This window comes from Tympanuchus pallidicinctus, unplaced genomic scaffold (genome assembly GCF_026119805.1).
Source record: "Tympanuchus pallidicinctus isolate F22 unplaced genomic scaffold, pur_lepc_1.0 scaffold1, whole genome shotgun sequence".
NCBI classification, from domain to species: Eukaryota; Metazoa; Chordata; class Aves; order Galliformes; family Phasianidae; genus Tympanuchus; species Tympanuchus pallidicinctus.
This window is the reverse complement of record NW_026294618.1, coordinates 70,800,482-70,813,665: the sequence shown is the minus strand read 5'-3', so window position 1 is coordinate 70,813,665 and position 13,184 is coordinate 70,800,482. Positions and strand designations below refer to the sequence as shown.

General features: G+C 34.2%; 1 protein-coding gene across 4 annotated transcripts in view; it reads left to right on the top strand.

Moving 5' to 3' along the window:
• SIPA1L2 (signal induced proliferation associated 1 like 2) overlaps positions 1-13,184 on the top strand; it is a 141,099-nt gene that overhangs the window by 61,848 nt on the left and 66,067 nt on the right. For all 4 annotated transcript variants that reach the window (XM_052702425.1, XM_052702196.1, XM_052702344.1 and 1 more), the window contains exons 4-6: positions 3,367-3,500; positions 5,665-5,853; positions 11,421-11,595. In XM_052702425.1, coding sequence (XP_052558385.1) covers positions 3,367-3,500; positions 5,665-5,853; positions 11,421-11,595 — 498 coding nt within the window. The remainder of the gene's footprint in view (positions 1-3,366; positions 3,501-5,664; positions 5,854-11,420; positions 11,596-13,184) is intronic.

Genomic DNA, 13,184 nt, shown 5'->3' with positions numbered 1-13,184 from the left:
ATTCACAGTTTTATAATTGGCACTTGTCAGCATACAAGTTTTATTTCTGTTTTAAGATGCATTGAAGAAACACCCGGGCATGTGTAGCACTAATTATTCCATTCCCTTTGAAGAAATGAAAGATTTGGAATTCAATCTTCTGAAATGAGCTGTAGTTTTATATTGCATATTTATAAGCATTGTAACTATTGTTAAAATCAAATCCAACAAGACTGATGTAAAATATGTTAATGTTTATGAAAAAGATCTTCAGTTTCCAGTTAAGGTTATCAAAAGCTAAAACATTTTATTTTATCTAATGGTTTTGATTTATTAATTGTGTCCTTCAGTGAACTACAATTTTGTGTGATGGACTGAGATGAGAGGGGGGAAAATTGTGTTGATTTTTTTAAAAAAGGATAATTGAAGCATGCTGTTATTGTCATTGAGTTGTCCTTTTCCTTTTGTGTGATTATCCTCATAATACCTCAAGACTTGACTGTTATTACTATGCTTTTTATTTGTGGGATGCTTGCTAGCAGTTTTTACAATTGTTGGATTTATGAACTGATATCAAAGTGGAAAAAAATGTCTTAAAAGAAACGTGCAGGCTTAGCAAACTTTTGGTATTAACTCAGAGTTCTATAAGACCTTCATGTAAGAAGGAATGTTGACATCTGTTCCTCAAAATGACAGATAGATTATTTACTGTCTCTCTTCAAACAGCTAGAAAATAGCATTTTCCTCTTTCATTTCAAAAAGATGATACTTTCAATTCAACGTAAATAAATTTAGTGAGCTTAATGAGTTTGTAGCTTGAGATTAAAAAAACTAAGAAACAAAACAACAACTTACAATTAAAAATACTGACTCTAAACATTGAAATATATACATTCATAACATTTTAATTTTTTTCTCTTATCCACTAACGTCTTGTACAACATATCTGCCAAGCTTGCATTTTTCTGCTCAGTAATATAGCTGCCAAGGTGCCTGGTAAATGTGGAATACAGTTTTCTCTACCTCGAAACAGAGAGCTATACAAACCAAGTTCACCCATTGTCAAAGCCCGACTAAGCAGCTATGGGGAGTTATGTTGTTCAGAATGTTTTACCTACGAATTTTATTCTCTCGTGCACACACAAATTAATATTTTGATAATCTGTACAATCTTGTTCCACTGATTCATTAAGTTTACTAATTGAAATTCAAAGTTTTGACTTAACACTATGAAGTATGAGCCATAATTAATCCATGCAGATATAATGGCCAGGATGGAGATGGAGAGAAGAATGTAGCGTAGCTGGTGAGCATGAAAGAATAGGTTTGTCTGTGCCTTTTTGATCCCAGGTGTTCCTTGAAAAAGAATTTTTCTGTCTATAATGTGCTGCTACTCGTTTTCTTTCCAGTGGGAGATGGACTGTAACCACCACTTTATACCCAGATCTTTGGAAAATTACTGGAAGTATAATTTAAAATTGATTTGACAAATAAGTCTGTCATTTACATAATTAGAGATAACTTCATCTTTTTGTATCCATTCCAAGCGTGGGATCTCTGGGATGACTTCCCAGCAAAAGAAATTTTGTGAAAACTTCCTTATTCATTTCTGAAAGCTTTCTTATTCATTCATCAAACTAGTTTAATGTAGGTAATCTTAAAAGAACAAATTAATCTACTGCATCGTTACTATTTAAAACCTAGAGTTATAGCATAAACTGGGGGAAAATTCCAAAGATCATCAGTCCAATTCACTATTAAAAGCCACCTTTAAAAGTAGATTCTGAGCAACCTGTTCGGAACCTTGTCTCTCTAGATTCATTCTATTTTCAGAAATAGAGATTTCACAAACTCTCCTGGCATTCTGCTCCTTGGTTTGATTCTCCATTATGGGGAGCAGCATTTTGTAACTGAGGAATCTTGTCCTTTCTTTTCTTACCTTGGAGAAGAGTCTGGTTCTCTCTTTACTGTTGCTCTCCTTCAGGTGGTGGGATGAGACAATTGCTCTCCTTCTACTCTTCTTAAGGCTGTGAAAATTCATCTTCAAGCTTTGGTTCGTCTGTTACATGCTCCAACTTCCTGTTGTCTTCAAAGTTTTCTTTCTAATTGTCTGTCGGATTTGTATCCAGTTTTGGACAGAGGGTGACAACATTGCATGTGTGGTCTCAAAAGTGCCAGATAAAGAGGAATAATCTTTTCTTTTGACCTACTAGAATATTCCGACTAGCACAGCCTGGAGTGTGCTTAGCCTTCGTTCCTACCAGGCTGTTCTGCTGACTGCTGTGGAACTTAGTGCTCACCTGGGCCAGAGCTGCTTCTGAACTAGTTTGTCCCAAGCCCATGCCATTTCATGACCTTTCTCTGTCTGAAATGCAGGTCTGTGTCAGTCTTTGTGTTCTTAGACTGCTGAGGTCCCTCAGAAATGCAGCTATAACCTCCAATACATGAACTCTTTCCCTTGAATTTAGACTTGCTTGTGAAATTCCATCCCATCCTTCAAATCTTTAAGAAAGGGTATTAAACAGAAGCAGCTCCTGTCTACTATAATTTTGATACAACTCCTTTAGCAACTGGCCACTAAATGGAATTTATATTGCGTATCAGAATCGTTTTAGGACAGTTGTCCAGTTACTTTGTCTACTTTGTAACTTCTATGTCCAAAGCAAGTCTTTTCAGTTTACATACACAGATACTATGGAAGGCTATCAAAAGCATTGCAAAAATACATGTTGTTGGCATTCACTGCTGCATCTTCATCCACTAAACTAGTTATCTCATTGTAGAAAGCAATTGGTTTGGTGATATGCTGTTTGCATTTAGTAGATCTATTCAGGCTATTCCCAAGCATCTTTTTATTGGCTTCCATTATAATTTTTTCTTTAATCTGATTAGGGCCTAAGAGTCCCAATTTAACTTTACACAAAGATTGAAGAGTCACTATTCTCAATTTTCACTTCTTGAAACTGAATTACTGAATGTAAAGTGTTAAGCAAGAATAAGAGTAAACTGAATGGAATGAAGGAACCTACATGGTACCTTATTTGTTTGGAGACTACTAACTTTTATTAGAAACTTTATCTAGATAAAGTTTTTTCAAATTAGTTTCTTACAATGTCATGTAAAAAAATAACTATTTCTGTATCAGAAGTTGAACTTAATTACGGGTTGTGTGATGAGGTATCATTCTACTAATCAAAGTTCATATTTTGTGACTTACATGCTTACTGTACAGTAAGTACAGAGTACACCCAATGTATTTACAAATCACTGCACTCAATTAGAAACAGTACTTCTTTTGGTGCAAAATTTTTTAATGTAGTTTGAACGTTTTCTGGGAGATTCACACTTCATTATTCTCTTCTTTCTTCATTCAATTTTGTGCAAAAGAACATCAGAACTACTTTGGAATAGATGAAAATCTTGGACCTGTAGCAGTCAGCATCCGGAGGGAGAAGGTTGAAGATGCTAAGGAGAAAGAAGGATCTCAGTTCAACTATCGTATAGTTTTCAGAACAAGTGAGGTAATATTATTTTGGTAATATTATTTCAGTAATTCTGCAGAGGAAAGCTGACTTAGAACTTAGGGTGCTAGTTGTTTGCTAACTTGGAAAGTAAATCTGTTATTGGGAAAGTAATGTTTCTTGTACTGTTAGTAAATGTAGTCGCTACCTAGATCGAAGTTCTTCTCTTCACTGCTACATACAATTTGTATTTTTAGATAGGCATCCAAAAGGAGGTAAGTTGGCTGAAATTAATATATCTGCAAGAGGTAAACAGGGAATCAGGTAATAAGAACAAACCTGTGGGCAAATTTGGACCAAACTGATAAATGTTATACTTCTAAGGATTGGAAAAAATGATTAAGAAATGCAGGGGAAAAAAGAGGGGGAAAAATATGAAAGTGAGTACTAAAACTTAAGTGTACTTTTGAGTATTCTATTTCAAACTATTTTCTTAGAAGCTTTTTTTTCTATGAGACGTGCTTTATGCACTTCAAATAATTTGTGGAAAGAACTTTACAACTTCCTAAGGAAGAGAAATGGAGAAGTGCTGCTCTCTTCTCCTCAGGGGTAACCAATGATAGGATGTGTGTGACTGGCAGAAGGTCGCGTCAAGGGTATTAAGAAGTGAAATACCGAAACGGCCTTCACAGTGAGGTGGTTGATGCCCCAGGCCTGACAGATTCAAAAGAGTTCAAGGATAATACCCTCAACTATCTGCTTTAACTTTTGGTTAGCCTTGAAATGGTTAGACAGTTGGACTTAACGGTCTTTGTAGGTTACTTCTAAGTGGAACTATTTTATTCTATTCTGTTAATATGTTAATAAGATAATTACTTTAACTGGAAGAATAGCTTTCATTATTATTATGGAAGGACATTTCTCTTAATTTTTATTTCAAATCAATTAGTATCTCTTGCAAAAATAGTTTATGACAGCAACTATGTCTGATTTGCATGAAAATGCAAAATGTTATTATCCCTATGACTGCTTGCCTTTTATTACTATTAAAACAAGTTCTTGATATCTCTGGGCTCATGCACTTCTAACAAACATGCAGAAACAGATTTTTTTATGGCTAGTTTTTTCCTTCATTGCCAAAAAAAGATGTGCCTCTGTTTATGGAGAGTAGTGATTTAGGTTACTCACTTCTACGTAATGTTTCTTTTTGCCAATAAAGACAAGTTAGCATGGCTTAAAAAATGGATAAGATAAATGAAGATGCCATTAGCCGTGGCTTACCTTGTCTGTCCAACCTCACAATCAAGTACCATATTTTCTGGAGTAATATGACATTAAAATTAATGATTTTTAGCTTTCCTAGTGATTTAAAATTCTATTTTAGAAAAAAATAAATCTTCAGAATTTTACTGAGTTAGTAAGTTCATCAGTAAATCTCTTTAAACAAAACATAGAAGCATACAAAACATAGAAGCATTTCAGTTGGAGAAGATCAAGATCACCAATTCCAACCATCAGCTTGACTTCCTGAGTCTCATCACTAAACTGTTTCCCTTATTGCGATGTTTTGATATCTTAAATATCTCCAGAGATATGGACTCCACCACTGCTCTGGGCAAGCCTCTTTTAACACTTAACCAAGCTCTCCATAAAAAAATTCTTCCTAATGTCCAATCTAAACCTGTCCTGGTGCGACTTGAGACCATGTCTGTGTGTCCTATCACTTGCCATGTAAGAAAGGAAACTGGCACTCTCCTTGCTGCAGTTTCTTTTGACGCAGTTGTAGAAACAATGAAGTCTCTCCTCAGGTTCCTTTTCGCCAGACTAAACAAGCCCAATTTCCTGTATTGCTTCAAATAAGTTCTTGTTTTCTATTCCCTCCACCAGCTTCATTGCTCTTCTCTGCATGCTTTGGAGCAATTCAATATTCCTGTTGTTACAGGGACTTAAAACTGAACACAGTATGCGAGGTGTGAACTCGTCTGTTCCACATATGAAGAAGCAGTCACTTCTCCTGTCATGTTGATTATAAATACATAACTGAGATAATAAGAGCCTGTGTCCTCTTTAAAAGTTATCCAGCAATCTTTTTACTCATTTAAGAAAATTGAATACATTGATATTTTTCTTCATACTTTGTTTCATGCTTTTTGTAAAACCTGAACACATTATCTAAAATTCTTTCTAGTATTATAATTAAAAATGCTTTGTGTCTTTATTGAAGCTTACTACACTTAGAGGAGCAATTTTAGAAGATGCTATACCATCTACTGCAAGGCATGGCACAGCAAGAGGTCTGCCTCTCAAAGAAGTACTAGAATATGTAATACCAGAGCTGAGCATTCAGTGCCTGAGGCAAGCATCCAACTCACCCAAAGTACCTGAACAGCTACTTAAATTGGATGAGCAAGGGGTATGTAACGTATGACTTTTATTTAAAGATAATTCAATTAGAATGTATTGGTGGCAGTGGGGATTTAAAATATTTTGCAGATAATATTGATAAGCCTGGATCTGTAATGCAGATCAGTCACATTTTTTTATTTTGGCAATATTTACTTATGAGCTCTGCATTTCTATTGACAAAATGAGGTTAACTTTTCTAAATAAATTATTTTAAATATGTTTCAGCTTGAGAAAAATGATTAGGCTATTGCAATCCTCTTTAGACCAGTGAGTGGGATTATAACTAAACTTCTAATGTCTATATTGAGTTATTTCCATGATCTTTTTTTGTCCTGTATATACTGTGTACAAATGCTGTATGAAAATGAAAATACCTCTAATATGTTTCCTTAATACTGCTTACAGGTAAGAATGCAAAAGAATATAACATATCTCTATATCTTAAATTTTTATTTCTTTTAACACTAATTTTCTGATTAACTTTTACAGTAAATTGAATAGAATCTTTCTTGGTTCAAACAATGGAAATTATAATTGAGACTATGTAATTAATTAACTGCACCAGTAATGAAATAATCACCATTTTCCCCTGAAAATTTATGTTTATGAAATTTGTGTTCAATAAAGAGAATCAGCCTCTCTAAAAGCTTGTAGGTAAATTCATAGCTTATGAATAATTTGGAAGGGCAAACTTACGAAGGGATTTCATTGAAGTGTTAAAAACTTGTTTTATTACATTTAAAGTAAAGTTTACATGTTCTATGTAAAAGTCAATATCTGTCCGTTGAAGCTGATGGATTCTATTGTTTATAGCAGTGGTATAAATTTTTTTAATGCTAATTCAGTTTCAAACATGGTTGCGTCAAACATATTAGTGTCTACCAATCTTTTCCTGTGACAAAGTGAAGGTAGAGTGAGGAGTATTTCTTTTTGGTTTAGAATATTAAGCTGGTTTTGTGTGCATGTTTTATTATTTCTCTTTGCTGTAGTCTTTGAAGAAAACTTCTAATTTGAAATTAATTTTGTCCAAGGTCCATATTTTTTACTGTTTTTGTCAGTGCTTCTGGTAAAACAACAAAGGAAATCAGTAGCGCTCTGTTCTGAATATGAGAGTTCTTGATCTCCTGTTGCTCTCAGGATTTCCTTTTCTAGTTCCAGAATGAATTTAGATTTAGATCTAATAAATAATGTTCATTTCCTAAAGGCACTGGATGGTCTAGAGAGCAGGGAGTAATTGTTTAGTTGACTTCAGTGAGATATTTCCCAAACTCACGAGAAGTATTTCTGAAAAATAGTTGTGGAGATCAGTAACTTCAATGAGTAGTGTAGTTTTAAACATCAACTCTTAATTTTGAGGCGCAGTGGTAATAGCACTACTGATTCTTAGTACTTGGTTCTGAAAATTCAGTCTTGCTTTTAAATTGACTGTCACCATGCAAAATGTAGTGTTAATTATTTTATATACTGCTTCTTATGGGATAATTACTTAGATATAAGCAGAAAGCTGTGCATAGAACAGGCATGAGATCCATTTATGCTTTTAATCCCCTTATGTACTTTATGCTTTCAGTTTATTAATTAAGTAAATATAAAAAGTTATGCATTGTAGCTGAAAGTGACAAGTGCCTGAAATATCATGAATTTAAAAATATGAATCGTGATCTAGAGATTTAGTACTGTCATCAGAACAATAAGTATTTTGTATAACAGTCTATTACATGTGTGCATAGTTCTTCAGCAGACTGAAAGTTCTTTCAGTGTTATGAAGCAGGTAGTGAAAGAAATCAGTACCAGTGAAATCTAAAGTGGGTTGTGGAGAAAGCATGGCTAAAGCATTGTCCTTAAAATGACAGTAGAAAGTTGATGCAAAGTGAATGGTTGACATGATTTGAGAATGTAAGTAGTTCCCAGTTATTCTGCCACGTGCTGATCAGTGTTAGATTTGACTGTAAATTTACAGGAAAATTCATTAGTTTATCTACAACCTTGACAGGATTTCTTTTCTCTTTAATTCCACTCCACATTTCTACTAATGATTTATGGTATATATACTTTTTGATACCAGTCATCACTCTATGAATGTTCACTTCTCTCTCAAACTAAAGCTTGAGATCACAAAAAGCCCTAAGAAAATATGAGCTTCGAATGTGGTGATATTTAGCTGCTTTTGAGGTTCCTTTCCAGAAAAATTCTGAAATCTCCACATGGTAAAAGTCAAGTTGTTGTTATGTGGTAAAGAATCTATGCTGTTTAAGACGACGAGGCACCAAGGTTCAGTAATGAATGATTCTAACTTGAAGTTGTCATTTTGAGGAGTTCCATGCACAATTAATAAATCACACAAAGCACTCAAGTATGTCAATGAATTTAGACATTATTTTCTGATTACATGTTATTAAATAGCTCTCAATTACACTAAACACAGTATTTCTTGTTTAGAAATCATGAGATCAGAACCATGTCTGAAATTACGTATACTTATGTAAGCATGGAATGCCATTCCAATACTGGCAAGCTTTATCAATTTAAATTTTCTGATATTCTGATATTTTCACATCAGTTGAATCACCTGTTTAAGATACTCTCAAAGCTCATTTATGTATTTCTTTCTTAGGCATTGACTTTCTACAGGTACCTTGATTTCTGCCTCTACACAGGCCAAATGATTCTGAGCTGAGTTACTTTGCTTAAATCTACTAATCTTGTGGACATGAGTGCTCCTAGTGCATGGGTGGGAGGCTCAGATTATTGCAAGCATGTTTCCAGCTGCTGTTTTGTTAGGGAATAGTGGTATTGATAGAGTCAACCTTGTATAGGATCACTTAGAATTAGCAATTCTTGTCCATGAATTGAATACCCAGGATTAAGTGCTTCATGGGCAGGATGGTTTTAAATCTCTGTCTTTACTATTTCTGAAGGAGAGTGTTTTAACCATGAAATGACAGGACATTTTGAAGGATACTTCACTTCTGTTTGGAATTATACTAATGATTCTATATCTAATTCAAAAATGACTCATCTGGGAAAGAATGAAGGAGCATCACTGCAAATTTCTATACTGTATATTTTACCCAAGTGGTTCCCTGACTTGCCATTCACTTGCACTGTTAGTTGTTGCCACTAGTATCGTAAAGTCAAGGAAATTAATTTAAGTTCCCTGTTTTTTAAATTGAAGTATTAGACACTGAGCTGGGGTAGAGGTGGCAATGTGCTACAAGCACTCTCATTCTCTGCTGAAAAGTGTCAAGTAACAGAACTGCTTCCTATAATCTGATATTTATATGAGCAGTTCTTCCACTTTCTTCCATTTAGGGTTCATGCTAACTTTACACTGAATAAAAAGTTCCTGGCATGCAGTCCAGAATATTTTATTAGCTCCTTAGCTCTCCCCAGGCACTCTTTCAATGTGGAGATCAATCAGAGAGGCATTCTGGATGGATAGTATATATGGCAATCAAGAAGAAATAGCAAGAGCAGACTGGGATCTTAACCCTGCCTTTCCCCAGAGATTAGAGGTCTAACTCAGGCACCTTCAGCAGTGTACACATCCATACCCCTGAATCTTCTTCTATGTGATGACCCATTTCATTTCAAACTATGGTAGTTTCTAGTTGATCTGTGCTCTGTGTGGTCTAGGCTTAATGTTGTTGCAGTGTCACTCCTCGTTCCTTTCCTTACTGAGCCTGTATGTATTCTATATTCCTAACTGATCCCTGGTTAATGACCTTCAGTCAGAATATGTAGAGAGCACTTAAACATTCACCCTATGAAAAGCATATATCAAATGGAGAGGATGGACTGGGACTTGTGAGAGAGGGGAAAGGGCTGCCATTGTGTATTATTACAGTCTGTTACATACTAGTAGATCAAGTCCTGTAGTGTGCTTTTACCTGTATATAGATCTGCTGAAACTGCAGAGTAGGGCATTTTATACAAGGTTACATGGAAATAAATTGTCCCACTGATACTTTAATTTCATTACACAAAATGAACTTCAGTCTAGTTGATGTTTTGAAGGGTTTTGCTATTGATTTTAGTAGTCTACTGCTATCCTAGTACTTCATTTCGATACATTTAGCTTTGGAGCGTGAGATTCATAGTGTCAGTGATTCTGTCCGTAACCTACATTGATTTGGACATCTTTAGGATATTCTACTATTTGTGTATTGGTTGTGCTTGAAGGTAAATAATGAAACCAAGAATGCTGTCAAGTTAGACCCTAAATTTCACGGGACACAAGGAACCTCAATTTTAAAATCATGAAGCACAAAAAATTAGGTTAGTAAAAGCATAGTGAGAGTTTCTATTCCTTCAGGGGTGATTTGGGGAACTGTAGGGTTTTTTTTTGTTTGTTCTAATTGATTCTTAGTGACTGCCTTGCATAGAAGTCTCCAATAAAGGTAACGTTTCTCCATTTTACATGAAGAAGGAAAGATAAGGAACATTTGAAGTTTGGAATTATATTTTTGATGCTTTTTCTTCTGTATAGTGTGTGTTTCCTTGATTCAGTCTATTAGTATTTTAATTTTACATCTTTTCCTAGAAACTGCTGTGATAAAACATGAGAGCAGTAGCTTTTTTGTGAATTTAATATACTTAACAATATAGACTGTTTTACAAATGACTGAGGCGAAGCAGACCGTTCCTGTCACCTTTGATCTAATGTGAGAAACTGTCTAAATATAATTCCTGTTTTGGACACTAATCCTGAAGTTTAATTAGATCTGGTCTGAACATCTGGAGAGCTGAGTGGTGTGTATACAGACAGCGGATGGTGTCTGTCAGTTTGTGAAGCTCTACTGGTTTGTCAGTTAAGAATATTAGGAGTACTGCATAGAGCTTCCAATTTGTCATGTTAAGCATGCATAGAAGTTGAGAAAACAGGACCATATTCCACTCAAGAAATAACTTTTTTTATATTAATACCCTACCATTGAGAATGATTTGTTTAAGAAAACTTCAACTACTATTTGATTTCTAGCTTGAAGTATGTTGTTATAGAACTTGTATTTACATGTTAGAACCTTTGGAACCTGAATATTTTGTTGTTATTGTTTAAACGGGCAATTTTATGGGGTGGACGCAAGATTTATTGAACAATAAAATGGAAATTATTGTTCTGTGAGTCTGTTTTGGTGCTGGCTTGAGAGAAGCACATTTTCTGAATGGCTGCTATTACTGAATTAGAAGGTTGTGGAGGGGAAAGTTCACGTATAGGGAATGGTTCGGCTGAATCTTAAATAGAAGAACTAAGGGAAAATAAACCCACCTTGGACAAATATACAAAATTTACCAGTTAAAATTCCAATACTATAACATGCAGTAGAGGTTGCTTCAGACAAAAGTTGTCTTGCACTGTTTTTAGCTGTTTGAATAGTGACAATCCAGTTTTCTTTCAGTATATTTGTTTGCTTTTTGCTTTATATGGTGACTTCATTTCTCAAATAAGAACACACAGTTTTGCATTTTCAAATATTTTCTGCTAGACATTAACAGTGTCAGTATTATAATTTTCCATTCATACTAATTTCCTTTACTCTGTAATTGGTTTTGTTTTTTTTTTTTCTATTTCAGCTGAGTTTTCAACATAAGATTGGTATCCTTTACTGCAAAGCAGGCCAAAGCACAGAAGAAGAAATGTATAACAATGAGATGGCAGGACCAGCTTTTGAAGAGTTCCTTGATCTGCTGGGCCAGAGAGTACGGCTAAAAGGGTTTAGTAAATACAGAGCTCAGCTAGATAACAAAAGTAAGTTATGTTTCTGATCTAGGGTAGGAACTGCTGTTCTCAAGTTAATCTGCAAATATCATTTTATCTTTTCATTGTCATATCTTTGAATTTTGTTTAGTAATGTTATACGGTAGACAAGGAAGATGAAGTATAGCAAAAATAGGAATTGCAGTGTTAACAATACAGTGACACACATCTTTATTAGCTTTGCTCATCACTGCCCTTAACTTCAGCTTAACTCATTTTTTTTAGTTTAATGTGATTTTAACAATATTTTGTCAACTGGTCATGATAAACAGTGATCTTTTCTGTAGCTTGTCAGCTACATCCTGGAAAAAAAAAATCAGTTTTTGTATGCTATATGAGTGTGTGTAGTGAAAGAGAAACATAGTTAGCCAAGTACATCATTTTAAGCTATTAAATCCTGCTGTCCTGTGTATGCAACATGTCCTTATAATTAATGGGAAAGTTGCTTAAACTGTTAAAGATAAGCTGCCAAGAAGGAAACTGAGAAAGATATTATTAAAGGAAATTAAGACCTTCTTGTCTTGTGTGAAATCTTTTGTCTTTTTGGATGATCACAGAGATCTAGGAATAGATAAGTTCCAAGTTTCTTTGTTCTTCCTACCGCTGTGTACCTGATCTAATCTGGTTTGTAGGATAATCTAGCTGCAATTCTCATCTGTATGAAGTTATTTAAGACCAGTAGTGTTATTTCATTTGGTAAAAATGCTTTTCTGCACAAAAGCAGATGTGCTTCATTACTCAAAGAAATTTAGCTGTTTTTTTTTCCCCAAAATTTGTGAAATAAGTATTCAGAAAAGAACAAGGTGCAGAAAAACATAGTCCAGGTATGCTGTTTGCTAAAACTATTAGCAGAGAAAAGTTTATAGTAGCAGCCATTCTGTAAATTCAGACAGAGAGGTACTTAAGAAATGTTCAGTGGAGCATCTGCTGAGTTAGAAAATTTCAGCTTACTTAATATAAGGGACTGAATTTCCAAAGAAACTTTCTGGCTTATTTTCAAAGTCAAAGTACTAAATTTAAATCTCTTGACTGAGTAGGATGTTGTATAAGAAACTTTTTTTTTTTTTTTTTTTTTTTTTTTAAGTTAAACAATCTGCTTTTCTATAATTAGTATTTAAAAGGGATTATTTTCAAGATACTTTGTCCCTCTTTAATATCTAATTGTAAAAGGATTCGGGGACTAGAGTTGCCACGCTCAGAGTAGTTTAAGCAGATATTTACATTGTAAGATTTAGCTGATTTTCCCCTTTCTACATCTTCCAAACTCTGCCTGTCTAAAATGACATAAAGTTTATAATGAAATTAATTTCATTAAGGATTTTACAATAGAGGAATGCAATAATGGTTACTTTGTAAAATAAAATCTAAATAAGAAACTTAAGTGGAAATTATGCTCCCTATTTGTTATCAAACTAATTCATATTGTGTAAATGAACTTAATTTGTGCACACATAATTGATTAAGCCAATTTTAATGTGAATGTATTCAAAACTATAAACACACTTAAATGCTTTCAAATTTAGGACTATGGATATACAGTGTAGTTACTGCTGAATGGTACACTTAGGTGTATGTTACAG